This window comes from Lissotriton vulgaris, chromosome 11, assembly GCF_964263255.1.
Source record: "Lissotriton vulgaris chromosome 11, aLisVul1.2, whole genome shotgun sequence".
In the NCBI taxonomy this organism is placed as follows: domain Eukaryota; kingdom Metazoa; phylum Chordata; class Amphibia; order Caudata; family Salamandridae; genus Lissotriton; species Lissotriton vulgaris.
The window spans coordinates 262930496-262948731 of record NC_141699.1 but is presented as its reverse complement, the minus strand read 5'-3'; the positions used below and the strand labels follow the sequence as shown (position 1 = coordinate 262948731).

Here is an 18236-nt window from a genome sequence, read left to right as displayed (position 1 = left end):
TAATTTGTTGCACCCACCTGTCTGATGTGATGTTTTTCCAAGCAGGAAGGAATTGTTGTAGTCTTCCCCCCCACAGGAGTGGAATGGTGGGGGGAAGTGGAGGAAAGTCATTGGGAAGGGGTGGAGGCAGAGCGGGAGTTGTTGGTTTTGCCTCTGCCTTTGTTGTGGTTACCCCTGTAATCCCCTCTTTGGTAGCCCTTAGTTATTGTGGATTGGCTAGGGGTCTTATAGGAAGGGGAGGGGCTATCGAGGAGTAGCCTCTTGTGTTGCCTCTATATGATGAGCGGCGAAAAGAAAGTCTAGCAGCTTGCAATTGCAAGGCTCCCATAGATTTAGATTTAGTTGGGTCATTTTCTGAAAAAATACATCGACATTAGGGCCAAATAGGTGTTTCTCATCAAATGACTGATTGAGGATGGAATTTTGTACTTCAGGTTTGAAACCTGAAATACGTAGCCAGGCATGCCTACGCAAAAGGACACTGGTGTTAATTGCCCTAGAGGCAGTATTTGCGGCATCTAGGGCACAACGTATGGAAGTATTGGTGATATTTTTACCTTCCTTTATATGTTCATTGGCCCTATTTTTATATTTATCTGGGAGATGCTGCATTATGGATTCCAGTTCATCATAATGTGCCCCGTCGTAACTTGCCAATAGCGCTTGAGTATTGGCAATGTGCCATATGTTAGCTGCCTGTGACGCTGTTCGTTTGCCGGAGGCGTCAAGGAGTTTAGATTCCTTATCTGGTGGTGAGGCCTCAACTGATGTTTGTGAATTGGCACGTTTATGTGCGTTAGAAACTTCTAAGGAATCTAGCAGTGTTGGGCCTCTAATGTAAACTGGATCTGTAGGGCAGCTCTGTATTTTTTCTCAATGCGGGGGTTGAGGCCTCGAGCCCTGACAGGATCTTTAAATACCTCTGTTGCATGCTTAATGACCCCCTTAAGCATTGGAAAAATGGAAGTGGACCTTTGTGTAAGTGTCAAAAGTGTCCAATAAGAAATCGTCCTCTACAGTGTCTATGTGCAAGTTGACCCCATGGTATTGGGCAGCCCTATGGACTAGTAGGTTAAAACCTATAGTGTCCTCTGGGGGGCGGGGAGGCCTGGAGGGATATACATCATCTTGAGGGACGTAAGGCACATTAGGGGTGGTATAATCATCCCATGGATTAAGTGACTGAGGGGGACTATTGGTCCCTACTGGGTCATGTGCACCCCCACCTGTGTCATCAGAGTCTGCATCTACATCATCATCTGGATTAGGGGATGGTGTAGGAGAATGATGTGGTGGAGGAGGAGGAAGAGTATGTGGAGGTGGTGGACAAGGGACCCTTAATGAAGAAGTTGCAATGTCTCTCTTCTTTGGAGGAGGAGGAGGAGGAGGAGGAGGAGGAGGAGGTGCAGGCGCCTCTAGTGGTCTCTTCTTGGAGCTAAGAGTCAGTTGGCCAGTCTTAGAATGTTTTACAAGAGTCTTGAGTAGGATCTGGTGTAAAAAGCTCTTCTGTGGAGGGTAGATGCTTTGGTGTCGAAGTTCTTGGTTCCGGAGGTTTTTTCAGCACCGAATCGGTAGCTGTTCTAGGGTCTTTTGGCTTAGAACTGTGACCTTTTGAAATGTCCTTAACCGGAACGTGTTTTTTCGGTTCCGGGGTTTTTTTCGGCTCCGAAGCATGGGAGTCGGGACCTTTAGGCAGTTTTTTTTACTCGGCTCAGAGTGCGGTTTTGACATCGATGAGCCGGTGCCAGTCTTCGACGCAGAGTGCTTGGGTGTTGAAGCAGCGGTCGGCGTGGATGAGGAAGATGGCTTCTTTTTCGGTGTTGGTCAGGAAACACATCCGAGCCCGATGGCGGAAAAAAACTGAGGATGGAGCGGATGCCCATGCGCAATGTGGTCCAAAGGAGGAGTCACCTATCTCTTTACTTCAAAAGAACTTTTCAGGACAAAAACAAACTGCAAACATCCGGGCCCAAAACTAGGTGGCGATCTATGCACAGTGTGTAATCTGCAGCTCGTATGTCCCGAACATTCAAATTATGGTACGATTAGCCAGATGGCTTAAGGATGTTAACTGACTTAAATTTGAGACAAGAAAGCATGGTAAATGGAACTTGAGGGACTTATAGCAGGATTCATATGAATTCATCCTACAGTGACCAATATTTGATAGGCATGCCAGGGCTGCACAAAGTGTAGCTGCAATCCTCTTGTGAACCACCATCCTCCTCATCAATGCAACAGGCACCAGAGAATGCTGTAAACTACAATCCCCATGCCATCCCCTTCTTCCAACAGTGGGAGTCACAGACCCATACCTTCACAGAAAAACATGTCCCAGACGCGTAGCACAGAGCTCCAAGGTAGAGTGCGGGAGAATGCACACATGAACCACTCTGTCATGTACAGGATGGGATCCACCTTCTGTTTGTTCAAATGCTTGTATGCCACAGGAGAGACACGCCGCAACAATGAAAAAAGGATCTTACCATCCAGCTGTATCGCCTCCTGCAGAAGGGAGGAAGATAACAGACACCGAAGATGAGCAGGATGCTCAAAGTTAAATTTCATTACAGTAACTCAATCTAAACACCAGAGTAAATTGGACAAGAACACATTCTCGGCTTCTACATGTGGCTGGAGTAAAAAATTCTGGTCTATGTTGTGAGAGGGAACTAGAAACATTACATCATACACGTGAGAGAGTAAAATAAAATATGCTTCAAATACTTTTTTGCTCGACATTGTGTTCAGTAAAATAATCTACTGTAGGATTTTGAAAATACACTAAAACGGGCACTTAAGAAAAGGTCTCCAACAGTAGTTGCGGTTAGTTGAAGAAGGCCCACTTTGAGCCTCTAGGTGATCAAGTGCGAAGAAAGCATTGCTAAAAATCAGGATATTAACTACTAGATAGGCAGATGATGCACAGTTGGCTGCAAAGGACAATGCACTAGTAAAGTCTGTCAGGGAGACCGTATTGGTTAAAAGGTTATCTGTCCCAGGTTGGAGAGAATTATCATTACAGTGGACATCTGCGGTTGCTTTTAGGCAGTCATATCAAAGCTCGTTATGGTAGGATTCCATGTTTTCCACCACTTACCAGTTTCTCACTGTAGTACCCTGGGAGGTATTTCTCGCATATCTGTACCAGGCACCAGAACGCTTGCTATATCATGAAAACAAGGCAGAAATGTATTATTTACACATAAAATATGCAAAAAGAAAGCAAATAAAGAAACAGATGGCATGTCACATTGAAGTGTGAAAGTAAAGACTGCAAAAACTGTAGAGAAGCTGTTGTGAGTAGGAAAATTTAGGGTGAAGTTGGGGGGAAAGGCTGACTAAATTGTAGGGGGGTGAAGCGGGAATAAGAGAAAATGATTAAACAGAAGGAACGATGGGAAGAAGAAAAACATCACACAGAAGGTAGGACAGCAAGTCAGTCCAATGAAGACTGATGGATGAGGAGAATATAGAAACAAGCATTGGCATAGCCAATAGGTCTCGCCTTTGGATCTTTTGGAGTGTTTAGCCATGCAGCTCACTTACAGCACAAAGCTGCCCTGAAGTGAAACAAACAGCTCCCTGAAGCAAAGAAGAGTACAGGTCGCAGGCACCCAGACCAGCTCATATATTTGTGGGTTCAAAGGTCAATGAAGCAGTGGGAAAACTAAACTGGTTTTCAGAAACTGTACTTAAAGCAAATGATGTCTGGCACATTACTTTTTTACGGTTTATACAGTTGGACAGCCACGTACAGGCTGTCCATTTACCCCACTGTACCGGGTAGAGGCGCAGGGCCCGATCTCGAAAGATTTTGCTGTTAGGAAGTGAGACTTAATTTTGTCCAGGAATAAACGGGAGCACGTAAATTATAACACCCTTGTAAACCGGGCCCATTGTCCCAGGCTTTGCTGACCAATTTGTTTATAGGCAATCTTTAAATGTGGCTTATTGTGAAACAAGCTGGAACCTTTCTACCACAAACTTTTGTTGTTACTGAAACGGAATGTGTAGTTTATAAACTCCCACAGATTGGTAGTAGGACATACCCTGATAGGGTGTAAAATATTATATGTATTAATAAAACAATGAAATTGCGTTCTCACTATGGCGTTTCCCTGACACAAAAGCTGCAACTGGCACTCCTCAGGATGTTAGCCAACATTAACACCAGGATTTCCGCAGCAGGGCTTTAAGTGGGACGAAAAAAATGGGGGGCGGTCTCTCAAATGGACATGACAGACATAATAAAGGGCGTGGCTTAAACACTTTAAGCTAAAAATCTGTGCTTTGTAGTGTTCCACCTGGCTGGTATTTTGCTGCTTCTGTCGTTGCATGCAGATATAGAAGACATCAAGTAACATTACACCTACAACAAACAGGACTATTGCCTTTGTGAATGGTTATTGATTGCATAAGATAAATAAACAACAACTATGGCTTCGTTGTATATATCCTTGACATTTTTTTAGTTCTTGTGGGCAAAGTTGTGGCGTAAGGCTAGAGTTGCCTACCTTAGAGCTGGCATGAAAAGCACGCTCGAGTCTCAGTACTGGCTAACAATTCTGTGATTCTGGACAATCCTATCCTAATTTTTAGCCTACTAAAAATAACATGATCGTTGTCAATGTAAAACGCTCCAATATATTTGGGTAAAGTTTGCACAGTATAGAATTTAAAAAAACAAGTTACATTTAAAACCATGAACTGCTGCAGAGTTAAAGCAAAACGACTGAGGAACATGCGTATTACATAAAGGAGGGCTGCCGCTGCTCATGTCAGCACGAGAAAAGTGCCCGAGAGATGCTTTTTCATAAACATTATATACTCACAGATACTTCAAATAGGAACCAACAGTCCTGGCAGGCAGCGAGCACACCCCATTGTGGCGAAAGCGACAGATGTAAACAATCCCCAAGACTTAGTCTCCAATTGCATTTTGTCCACAGCTTATTAGCACGTAGACATGATCAGCCGGCAAGAAAGTGAAAGCGACTTTTGAAACACTTGTGCTTGTGGCGGCATCCACTATGCGGGCGTGAGCAGGCAAATGTAAACAAGCGCGTGCCGCCACGCTCATTGAAAACAGATTGCCCCTGCGCGCCGCTGCTCGTTCCTGCAAGGTGGATGCCGCCACAAGCATGAGTGCTTGAAAAGAGTTGTTCGATTTCTAAAGGTCATCTCCTAGAGCAGTGTTTGCGCGCTGCCCTAGGCTCGACCTAAAAAAGAATAAGTGAGAAGATTGGGAGAAAATTATTATAGCCATGCATTCTAGGAGAGGACCAGAATCTTTTGCCTAAGTCTTCATAAGCACACCATACTGACCCCACTTCATCCTGAGCCTTCTGATGGAGAAAGTTTACCAATCTTACCAATTTATTTTCCCTCTTCATCCTGAACCCATTGGCTGCTGCTGAGATGTCATGACTGCACACAGGCATAATAATAACTTCATAATGACTGTGTGATCCTAAAATTCCAAAGCCCCTTGTTGATTTTGAACAGGAGTTAACTGATGACTCCCTGGGCTGTGTTCAGCTTATAGGAGCACAATAAAAGAGATTAACTGCTTTTTGAAAGATCTTGTAAGGTACCAAACTCTGCCAGCACTAAAACATTTTTGCATTTCTTTTATTATTATTAAGTTAGTTTTATAAGGCGCACAGCTACCCGGAGGTTTCCCGGCGCCATCGGACACAGGCAAGAGAGAGGGAAAAAAAACTAATGGTTGAATAACCACGTTTTTAGGCCTTTGCGAAAGTTGTTATAGATGGTTCCATGCCGGAGCGGCGTAGGGAGTGAATTACATAGTAAAGGGGCCAGGTAAGAAAAAGACCGGCTACCTATAGGCGACCGTCTGATCCTAGGGACTAGAAATTTGGCCTGACTAGAGGATCGAGAAGGTGCGTTGGGAGGGAGGGATGGACTTAGGCACTTGAATACTGTGGTGCTGTGCCCAATTAAATTTTATGCATGTAACACAGGGCCTTGAATTGGATGCGATTCTCCATCCTAAACCAGTGGAGATCGAAGAGAGAGCCTGAAATAGAGGCCTTTCTAGGCACCTGGCAAAGCAGTCTGGCTGCAGAGTTCTGTACTACCTGCAGTTTTCGAACCACCTCCTTGTTGGCTCCTAAATACAGGACGTTGCCATTGTCCAGCCTGGAGGTAATTAGGGCCTGGACCACTGTTCTTTGTGTGGGACTAGGCAACATCCAGAGTATTTTCTTGAGCCATTTTAGGATGGTGAAGCAGATTGATGCGACCTGGACTGCTTGCTGCCTCATTGATAGTTGGTCATCAATGATTACGCCCAGATTGCGAACTAGTTGCACCAGTTGGGGGAGATCACCCATTTGAGGAGGCCAATGTTGGGGGCCCCAAAGATCTTTGTTTTTCCCCGAGAATTGAAACTTCTGTTTTGCCACTGTTCAGTTTTAGCATGTTGGCATGCATCCAACTAGGTATCTTTTGCAGCCCTACCTGGAGCGAGGACACATTAGATGCCTCATTGGTGGAGAGAGAGAAGATAAGCTGGGTATCATCAGCGTATGAGAAAATGGATAACCCAGCCTCTTCAGCTATTGTGGCAAGGGGTCTAACAGATATTAAATAGTAATGGGCTGAGGATAGAGCCCTGACGTACTCTGTAAGGAGAGGCGTGGGACTTGGAGCTTGCTGACGGGGAAAAGACCAGAAAAGTCCAGTCGGTCAAAAGAATCAGTAAGCCATTTGAGTGCGGTTCCGATCATATGTTTTAACAGAGCAGTTTTTAGTGTAGATGTCAGTCTCTTTAGCTAAAAACTGATCAACTGGGAGTCCTGGTGTGTTCTGTAATCCATTTCTGAATTCTGTTGAGCCTGTGCAGGCTGTTCCTCTTCAACAAATGATGAATCATAATAGGTTACAAAACCAAAGTCCTAAGGAACAAGTGCAGTGAGTAGATGCTGCTGGTACATGGACCAACACAAAGCTTCCACTCCCTTTCCTTATATACTTTTCAGAGGATTCAGCTAGAAAGCAGATCAAGCCTGTCAGTGTTGTAGACTGAGAAGCCACTAATTAGACACAGAGTGTTAGCAAGTAATTTATTGTACAGTTAATTAAAACTCACAATTTAAAACATTGGGGCGTTAAAAGTACATAAAACAATCCTTGTCTCAATTTTATACTTTAACATTTAAAATACAGGCTTCATGTTATGGTATAGGTAGAGGTCATATCAAGTCTCGGTTTTTTGAGGTGGGTAAAAGCAGGGACAAAGTGCTTGTACTTCAGTGTGCCTATTCAAACCTTTTATAGTGGGTAAAAGCATGGATAAAGTGCTTGTGCTTCAAACATGGGATGGACGAGACAGGCCCACATGTAGTTTGGTTGTTAAAGTGCTCAATAAAAGTAGTCTAGCAGCTTGCTATTCTGCTGTCGCCTGCGGCTAGAGCTTGAGTCTTTCAGTCATTATATCAAAGTACTTTGCAAGTCTGCAGTTTAGCTGGATCTTTTCTGAGTTAAAACACAATTTTACAGCCTGCCTACAGGTCCTAAGGCTCTTCTGATACAATGTTGGTCGAAGTAAGGCAAGTCTTTTGTCCATCAGGTTTGGACAGATGCAAATAATAGGTATTAAGTCCTCATTTCCTGTTCCAAAAAGATGACAGGACTGTTCTTCTGGTCTCCTTTTCCAAGGTGGCAGGTGAGGGAGAATTGGTAAAATGCCAAAGCGCAACTTTAAAAAAAATGTTATCTTCTGTTTAACTCCCATTTTCAAATAAGCTTGTGGCATAAGAGTGTTACAATGATTATGTACAATCCATCTGTGAGCCCTCTTAGCCAAAGTTTCCTTGTCTTCTGTTATGGATATCATTTTAATTACTTTGGTTACAATCTTTTTAAAGCTTTTATGATCTGTGGAGGATTCCCAGAGGTTGGACAATTCAAGCCTTTCCAGTAATTCGACCAGGTACTCTCTGGCGGGTGATTTCTCTCGATGTGACAACTCAGTCCAAAGATGCACATTTAGAGATCCTTGCTCAGCACCTCTGAACTTGTGCCAGCTTTTTATATAGGCACCCCTTCTTTCCACGAATTGCTTCTGAAGACTGAATTCCAGGTGTGTTTGAGTGGGTGACACATAGTTTGCTAGCTGAAAGATTGCTCCCATATGTGCTACCAATTATTTTATCTAAGACTGTCACCTCTTTCCCTTGCGTTGGTTTGCTCCCATATGTGAGCATTGGCTGCAATCATGCTCGAATCACCTGTAACAGGGGACCTAATGTTCAGTCTGGTAAAACTTTCTTCAGGGGCATCATTGCAAGGTTGCTCATGGTGCCCTTCCGACGCAGGGCCTCCAATTGGGGTTCACATGAGCCTCTGCTATCAAGTAGAACTCAGAGGTACTTGTAGTTGTTTACCCGGTCTAGGCTGCACCCATCAGGGTACCACATGATTTTCTTGGTCTTATTGTAATTCAATGTCATGATTTTTGTTTTCTTTAAGTTATTGTCTAATGCATTGCATTGAGAGAATTTATTAGTGGTGTCCAGCAGGTTTTGGTGGCCGATTGGGGTCCGGCTTATTAAAACGAAATCATCCGCATATAAAAGATTGGACAAATGCAAAAAGAACAATTGATGGACAGAATACAGAGCAATGTCAAACATTCACCCCAGTACAGAGATCTGGGCCTAAATCTATCGTTTTTTTTGGCTCACCATGCCATTCCAGTTGGGACTCAACCATACGCAACTCATTCTTGACCCTGCACCCAATGGGAAAAGTCCAGCCTGAACTTCTAGGTCAAGTCCTCCCTGAACAGGAAACAAGCATCCTAGGACCGGTTTCGGGTTTTCAGCCCTCATCAGCCAGGATATCTTGACTTCAGTGGCATGGCGAGCACGGGACCCATGCCTGGGCATACAGGTCCCACTCTGGGTGACAAATGCAAAAATAACAATTGATGGACAGAATGCAGAACAATGTCATACATTCACCCCAGTACAGAGATCTGGGCCTAAATCCATCGTTTTTTTGCTCACCATGCCACTCCTGAAACGGTCCCAGGATGCTTGTTTCCGGTCCAGGTAGGACCTGGCTTGGCAGTTCGGTCTGGACTGTTCCCACAAGGAACAGGGTCAAGACTGATTTGCCTATGGCTGGGCCCAAACTGGGGTGGTGTGGTGAGGAAAGAATGATGGATTAAACCCAGATCCTTGTGACTGGGGGTGAATGTTTGCATTGTCCAGCATTCTGTCCATCAACTGTTTCTTTTATAAAAGATTGGACAGCAAGACTTTTCCCAAACGTGGGGCATGTGATGTAATGTTGTCCAATTCCCCTTGAAGGTCTGCTAAAAAGAGGTTGAACAGCATGGGGGCTAGGACACACCCTTGTTTTAGGCCTTTGGAGGTGTTGATTCACCTTGAGAGATGCGTCCCTGCTCCCAGCTTGATCTTGACCCAGGTGTCAGTTTGTAATAAGATCAACTGATTTAGGAGAGGCTTAGGTATCCCCCACTTTTCTAGCTTCTCCCATAGTTTGGCACGATTTACGTGGTCAAACGCTGCACTATAATCTATGAAACATAAAAATAGCGAGCTCTTTACTGCTTTGGCCGCGTCCTTCAGCAGGGTTAGCATCATGAGGAGACAGCAGGGGCTCAGCATTGTATCCTATGCCGATGACACCCAACTCATCCTCTTACTCACAAAGAACCCCGAAGACACCAGACTCTGCTTCCAGGAAGGGATGAAGAACGTGGCAGCCTGGATGAGAGACAGCTGCCTGAAGCTCAACTCAGAGAAGAACGAGGTCCTCATCCTCGGACCGTGCACCTCCCCCTGGGACAACACCTGGTGGCCACCCGCCCTCGGGAATCCAATCCACTCCCAAGGACCACACACGAAACCTCGGCATCATCCTCGACTTCTCCCTCTCCATGAATCGCCAGATCAACCCCGTCGCTTCCACCAGCTTCAACTGCCTGCACATTCTCCGCAAGACCTTCAAATGGAACCCCCCCCCACCCCCGACTGCAGAATAATCGTCACCCACGCTCTCATTACCAGCAGACTGGACTACGGCAACGCCCTCTACACCTGAATCAAAAGAACCCTACTTCACAAACTCCAGACCATCCAGAAAGCCGCGCCCAGATTCGTCCTCAGAACGCCCATCACGAACACATGACCCAACACCTACGAGACCTCCACTGGCTACCCATTGAGAAGAGGGTCACCTTCAAACTCATCACCCACGCCTACAAATCCCTCAACAACATTGGACCCGAATACCTCAACAAGAGATTATCCTTCCACGTACCCAAGCGGAAGCTCCGCTCTGCAGACCTCGCACTGGCAGAAGTCCCCCGGATCCGCAGAAGCCGAACAGGGGGAGAGCCTTCTCCTTCATCGCAGCCAAGACCTTGAACAAGCTCCCTGGGAACATCAGATGCTCCACTACCCACTTTCAGAAAGGACCCCAAGACCTGGCTCAAAGACTGATCCGGAGCTGCCCCCTAGCGCATAGGTCTTCAATCTATGGGGTGCGACCCCCAGGGGGGGGCGTGGAGTCATTGGAAGGGGGCCTCGCATTCACCTGCGTCACTGCTGCCTCGAATCCAAAACGTTTACGTTTCGTTTTGGATTTGAAGGAATTACACCTCTGGAGCCTCTCTGTGCAGGACAGGGAAAAATAAGCCAATCAAAATGTGGATACGTCACCAATGCCTGTACTCCAATCAGAGAGACTGCAGCATACACATCAGGAAATGCCCGCAAACTTTGTACATGAAGATGGACCAGCACCTTCGCAATGCAGGCTGTATTTCCACTGAGTTCTGCGCCGTCACTGCTGCCTTTCACTGGATCCAGTTGTCTTTCTTGACCCTGGCAGCTTTCACCTCGTGTTCTTTTTTTCAAACTCCTCTTCGTGGCTCATTGCTGCCTTCGGGCTGGTTACAAGGCAACCCGAAGCTTCCAGGAATAATTAGGTAAGCCCCCTCCTCATTCCCCATGTCCTGGCTTTTCAGCTGCAGATGACATGCACCGAAACTATCTTGCACGCAAAAACACACACACAGATTCTGATCTGTTTCCTTGATGAGCCATGTGGGTAGGGGGTGGGGGACAGGAAAAAGTCTCCGGTTCATTTTTATGACCGTGGAATGGTGTTTATTTTCTGTGTACTTTCTGTTTTTGTAACAGCAGCTTCATATTCATTTGTTTGACGTTGAAATGTTTATTTTCCGTGATCTTTCTGTTTTTATTCTTGTAGCAGCAGATTAATATGATGCCTTTGTCCAACTGCAATTGCCACACTTTCCAAAAAAAAGCGATGATAATTTGTTATGAGTAAAGCATCCATGATTGCACCTTTCTTGATGTGGTGGTTTTTGTAGTACCAAAAATGTTATCACGTGGAGGAATCATTTAAATACTGTCTGGGAGAGTTCATTGGAGGACAACCATTTTTCATTTTTTTGTCAAAAAGTTCTAAATAGTAAATATTCACAATATATAGGACTGGTGGCCTCAATAGGGTCTCATGTCTTTTTATTACATGTAGTAGTATTTTCTAAATAGGTGAAATAACGTTTATTAAATTCACTAGGAGGTGCAATGAAATATTAGTGCAGATGTTGCAGAGGCAAGAGAGAATTCTAAAGGCACGGGAAAAGGAAGCAGTCCATGAAATTAACTCTGCAATTTGGAATGAAGCTTGTGATCACACTCTTAAAATAGTGTGCGATGCAAATTGCAGAAGCCTGCAGCCAATGGCTGATCTATAATATCGTTGTATATCTTCATAAATGTAAACAAGAGATCACAAATTCATGTCCCTGATGTCAAGGCTATGTAGACTGGATCCATATTCTATGTACTTTCCCAGTTCTCATCTATTAGCAGCAGGTTCTTATATATACTGGGCCAACTGTCTAGGTTTCGATCTAACACCTGAGGCAGTCTCAATATTCATAGGGTGTTCCACCCACTTATAGATTCCACCTAAAGGAGGGCATTGGTTGTGGTTTATAACTTCGCTAATCACTAGATTAGTGAGTATGGGCTCATGGAAACCTTAATGGCCTTCTGAATTTCAGCTCTGGTTAGAAACAGATAATTATGTCCTGCAAAGAAATGTATTTTCAAGATATTGGTGCAATACACATTAGAAAAATGACGACGTTTGTAATTACAAAATTACGTTTTATTCATGTGTTTTGCAAAGAAACAAGGGTCCAGATGTAGGTGGCCATTTATGGCCGTTACCGACCGGTAAATGGGTTTTTGGGATGTAGGGGGCCAATTTTACTGATTCAGTAAATTTACCGAATCGGTAAAATACTGAATCGGTATTTTTACCGATTCAGTAACTTCTAGATGTAGGTGGGACTCCTCCGAGTCCCAAAGGCCTTTCAGATTCGGTATTTTACCACCCAATCAATTTGGTGGTTAAATACCGAATCCAGGAGTGCATGCACATGTGTGCATGCACACCTATGCCATGTGACAGACAGACATGCCCTTAGGGCATGTCTGTGTGCCACATGGCACACATGCCTGTATTTGGGGTGCTAGAGGGTGTCAAAGTGACACCCCCTGCACCCTTGCTGGAATCGGTATTTACCGAATCAGTAAATACTGATTCGGTAAATGCCCATTGATTCCTATGGGCTTCAATGCCCATAGGAATCAATGGGCATTACCGAATCGGTATTTACAGAATCAGTAAATACGGAATCTTAACGATACGGTATTTACCGATTCTGTAATACCTACACCCCCCCCCCCCCTCTCTATTTTACCACTTCTTAAATACCGAATCGGTAAAATTCGGTATTTAAGAAGTGGTAAAATAAAATTACCTACATCTAGCCCCTAATTCCAAAACATGGAGTTTTTTAAATTATGTAGTTCAAATGTATTAAGGAAGCTTCTATAAATGACAAGCAATGGAAGTACTATTTGCGGTAATACAGCAAAACATAAAAATATGTCAAAACATTTAGTCAACCATGTTTGAATACCGATGTGTGCCAAAACTGTTCTCTCGTGGCATCATTTTCCATGACTGGTCTATAAGTTTGTCAGCAATAAATACTCATAAATCACCCTGGTACCGGGGAGGGGAGAAGGAGGAGACAATGGCGTGCGGTAAACAGCTGTCTGTCTCATGTCAAGGCCAGGCTCTCACAGATTCGCTGTGTGTGCTAATTTGGAGGCGATTCAGCTCCTCGCCGACTGCCTGTGTGATCTTGAATGATCTAGTTTACCTGTCTGTTAGATTACCGGCCTCTGGGTACAATAAACTTCACCCACAAAAAAGAAACAACTGTTGTCTTTTGGCTTCCATCTCTAGACGAGTGCGTTTTGCTACCTTTCACAACCTCTCTTCTGACCCTCACCCTGTGAAGAACCACAGTCGCCCACAAACCTTTGATTTGCTAAACACTGTTTAATACTATTTCCCCACTGTAAAATGATTTAACGTGGTAATTGGGGGCGCTTTAGGTTGTCGATGATGATGAGTACCAAGTTCTTCAATTTTTTGTCGGAGGGGGTCCTTACGCCTAACATTTTTTGACAGGGGGGTCTCGGCATCAAAAAGTTTGAAGACCTCTGCCCCAGCGCCTTGAGACCCTCACGGATGAGTAGCGTGCTTTACAAACCCCTGATCGATTGATTGATGATGTTAGTCGTGGTACCCTCTCGGACTGGCCCCGTGTAATACCTTGCCTCTATATCAATTAGAGTGAACAGTCGATAATGGTTTGGGATACTTCTGTCGCCCTGCTTGTAAATTGAACTAATTAGACACAGAGTGGGATTACGTCTGCTTAAAAGTACATGATGTAACACTGCAGGCAGAGCCTAAACAGCATTATGTGCACAATACATTCTTTAATACAGTAAGATGTGGGAGCCACTCTATGTGAACTGCTGCCACAGATTAGCAAAGACTCTGCCTCAGGCATTCTCTGGATGGGATATGGGTGGCTTTGTGGAGCTACTGCGTCTTTATGCTGAATATCTGGCATGACTAAGTGGATTTTAACTCAAATCCAGTAACTTGTTTCATAACCACCTTCAGTAAGGGTAAGAAGTAACAAATGATTGATCATCTTAGTTTGGTAAGTGTCTTGAGAAAAAAGTTCTAATGTCTGCTAGTGGGTTTGACCAAGTGCTCCGTTATCTTCTTTGTGCTTCGGCATGTTTTTCACATTATTCATCCCAGAAAACGCTGCATGTGTCATCTCAATCCCTGCTACTGTGACACGGCTTATTGAAAAAAAAGGACGGTGGAAAAATAGATCATAAATCAATAGTGAGACAAGACTACCTTCAGATGAATTATTTTTCAATATAAATGTAAAAGTATATAAACAATACCATATCCTCTGCTTTTATTTACAAAACACGATTGCCATCATAATCATAAAGAATTATGATAGAATCAGGACACGTATTTTTGACAGGAGAAAGTTTGCAATGTATATTTGCAGTGCACAAAATTACAAACTATTACAAAATGTTTGTGTAGAATTTTGAGTATATATATATATATATATATATATATATATATATATATATATATATATATATATATATATATATATATATATATACACACACACACACACACACACACAAACATGTGGTGTGCTAGCTTCTGTGCCTACACTAGCCTAAATATGAGTCAATTAATTTTAATCTGTAAATAGATGATGAAATTGGGTTAAATAAACGTTTTTTTGCAAACTAAAGTGTTTGCAAACTGCTGTTCCATAGCTTGTTTTTCTGCACCCTAAATATTATTGTTAGTTTTGTATCATTGTGAAATGGGAAATCCACCCACAAATAATTTTGAAACAACTGTTAATAAAATTGAAGGTTGCCTCGGTGAGCTCTTCAGATTCAGAAACTAACATCCCCTCTTCTGCCTATCTTGAATAGGCAGTATTTTGACAAGTGCTTCTAAGAGTTTGTGGGCAAAGGCTAAAATGACTGAATGCTTAATATAAAGAAGAAAGTAGATCTAGGGGTGCAGTCTGTGTCAGGTGCATGCTGGGTCATGGCAGATCATTCTAGACATCCCAAACACTAGGTGGAGCAACTTGCAGAGCTCAATAACCAACAAAACAACCATGCAAAAAACATAATTTTGAAGAACCGAGACAGGAAAGGCACAGACCGCGAGTGTAAGCTGTTATTGCCGAGCACATTCAAGCATCACTATCTAAATCTAGCTACCTGTAGCACAAGCAGAACCCCCAAATCACTGGAAAGGAAGCCAATGGAAAAAAATATTTGCCACAGAATTGAGAAACACTGAAAGTGTGCAGATGCAGAGGGACTTGCAAAGTTACTGAGCGAATGACTATATCCCTCAGGGGAGGAAGAAAGACTGGTTTGAATGTATGTATAAAGGCTATGTGATCGTGTTGGAGATAGAGGACCAAAGTGCAGGCTGGCTAATCGCAACCTCTCGCTGCTTAGATTCCTTTTTTTTGTTGTTCAGAATATTCTGTACATGGCCTGGTATCTTGGTCTGGACTGCTCCCATGGGAGCAGTATCAAGGCTGAACTGTAAATGGTTCCTCACTTTAATAAGCGGCATAATGAATGAGTGGCTGTGAAGAAGTCCAGCATTCCATACATCACCTGATATTCTCTCTCTGGTCCCATCTCACAGTGGCAAAACATCACACAAACATTTTGGGGAAGAAGGAAAAGTGGTGAGTGAATGGATAGAAATTGGAAATGACAAAACAGAGAAATGTGAAAGGCCTGGCGAAAGGAAGATTGAACAATTTAAGTGATAAATAGTAGGCACCGAAGAAGAACAGAGTTGAGCCAACTAGAGAGGTAGGTAGAGAGAAACCAACCTAGAAATGAGACAGCAGAGGAGCAAGCGACTGAAGGAGCTGCTTTTTAATTAATGTAAATAGAAGGAGTCTAAGAAAGGGAGTGACAAGGGAAAAAGTTAGGAGGGTTATAATGAGAAAGGATGAGTGAACATTGGATGGAGAAGGAAAATATGTTAACAAGAAGCTAAAAAAGGTTTTAAGGAAATATTGCTTACATGTGGAGATCTAATGATGGGGCTATGGGAAAGTGAGAGTTGCTCCATATCGCCAGAACACAGAATCCAAACATAGGTTTATGTATGTACTTGCATTAAAAGGACTACACAAGAGAAAGGGTGCAGCACACTGTCTGCTTGCAGATAGATTCTGGAATACTGTTAGGTCATGTAAAGTTTTGCTGGAGATGGACTAAAAACAGTGACAGATGATGCTGAGAAAGCAGACACCATGTTATGTTGTGTGAGTAATTCTTCCTTAATAAAGGAGTGGTAGATTACCATTGGGGTGAGTGGAGATCACGGAATCTCACTCTGCAGAATTCCACTCAGTTACATAAAAACTCAGCGCGATTCCACAGTTTCACCAACGAGCATAAAATATACACATTGCGCTGTAATTTAGCATTGGTATCGTGAACAGAAAAAAAAAACAATCAGCAAAAACGTCAACATGAGTTGTTCCACAGTGCGCAGTCATTCGAGTTGATTTTGCTGCCGTTCGAGTAGGGAATCTACTCTAACTGAAGCTAATCTACTTGAGAAACAGCCCTTGAAACGCAACCGTTTAGGTTATCACACTTGGGAATGCCAAATCTTGCTTGCGCTCGCATTTCTAGAGGCTGGTGGGAAATCTTTCTCCATGCAGTGATTTTCTGGAATGCGGCTGGAACTTTGCGTCACAAGAGTACTGTAAAGTCGCTAAATTAGACAGGTAGAATGAAACATTCAGCCTAATCTTGATTACCATCTCCCGAGCTGCTTCTTACGGTCATACAGCTTTACACATACAACCACCCACTGCCTTCTACTTTGCTTATTTCCATCACTATGAAAACTGCTAGCTGCAGAAGACATCATGCTGGACCCCCTTGCCTCTCTTACCTCTGCAGGCATGTGCATCAACAGGACAGCTGCGATGGGCGCTTGTGCCTGGCAGTACCCTTCATCTGGGCGGTACAATGTGTATGCTTTCAGCACTCGGAACAGATCCTGCTGTCTATAAAACACACAGAATAAAGGTTAAACATTACAAAGAAAACTGTTCCTCACATGTATCACCTGCTATAACCACCTTTCACTCTACAACTATACAAGGACACAGGATGTTCGATGTCTGCTCACTATTCTCATTTTTTAAACAATTACTATTGTTTTAAGTTGTGATAGGTTTACAGGAAAACTAAACATCACTAACGCATTTACATGCTCTAATCTTTACTCCAAATGTCGAAAGAGCACAACAGGCACAATGCAGTACTAGGTGTTACAGTCATGGCTCACGAAGTTTATGAATTTGACTAGTTCACGGACACTTACTCAGTTTCACAAGCGGAGGTTCAAGGCTTCATCCACGCTGTAGCCTATCAGCCCAGCAGCGCACCGGTCTCCCAGCCCACCTCTCGCCGCACCCGCTCCGCGGGTGCCGCTTCGCTGGTGGGCGTTGGTTGAGGCAGCACCTTGGAGGAGCAACCGAGGACACAGGCGGCAAGGCGGTAAGGGGCGCGAGGAACCAGCGGGGCTGCGAGCGTGCGGGGACTTCATTTCCCAGAAGTCCCTGCAAGACCGACGGAGAGCTTCCGGTCCGCTCTCCCTGCTGGCCCGCCCCCCGCCCATCACAGGCTGTTAAAAGTGTTCCTCCCCCACTATCCTGTGGGACACTTACTCAGTTTCACAAGCGGAGGTTCCAGGCTTCATCCACGCTGTAGCCTATCAGCCCAGCAGCGCACCGGTCTCCCAGCCCACCTCTCGCCGCACCCGCTCCGCGGGTGCCGCTTCGCTGGTGGGCGTTGGTTGAGGCAGCACCTTGGAGGAGCAACCGAGGACACAGGCGGCAAGGCGGTAAGGGGCGCGAGGAACCAGCGGGGCTGCGAGCGTGCGGGGACTTCATTTCCCAGAAGTCCCTGCAAGACCGACGGAGAGCTTCCGGTCCGCTCTCCCTGCTGGCCCGCCCCCCGCCCATCACAGGCTGTTAAAAGTGTTCCTCCCCCACTATCCTGTGGGACACTTACTCAGTTTCACAAGCGGAGGTTCCAGGCTTCATCCACGCTGTAGCCTATCAGCCCAGCAGCGCACCGGTCTCCCAGCCCACTTCTCGCCGCACCCGCTCCGCGGGTGCCGCTTCGCTGGTGGGCGTTGGTTGAGGCAGCACC

The 18236-nt window shown here is 44.5% G+C and overlaps 1 protein-coding gene across 1 annotated transcript in view; it reads right to left on the bottom strand.

Annotated features, from left to right (window-relative positions):
• Nucleotides 1-18236, bottom strand: part of TBC1D10A (TBC1 domain family member 10A) — a 434628-nt gene that overhangs the window by 65892 nt on the left and 350500 nt on the right. Inside the window, exons 5-7 of the mRNA XM_086943207.1 lie at nt 16969-17083; nt 3101-3166; nt 2316-2505 (exon numbers count right to left, since the gene is read on the bottom strand). Of these exons, the coding sequence (XP_086799333.1) occupies nt 2316-2505; nt 3101-3166; nt 16969-17083 (371 nt within the window). The remainder of the gene's footprint in view (nt 1-2315; nt 2506-3100; nt 3167-16968; nt 17084-18236) is intronic.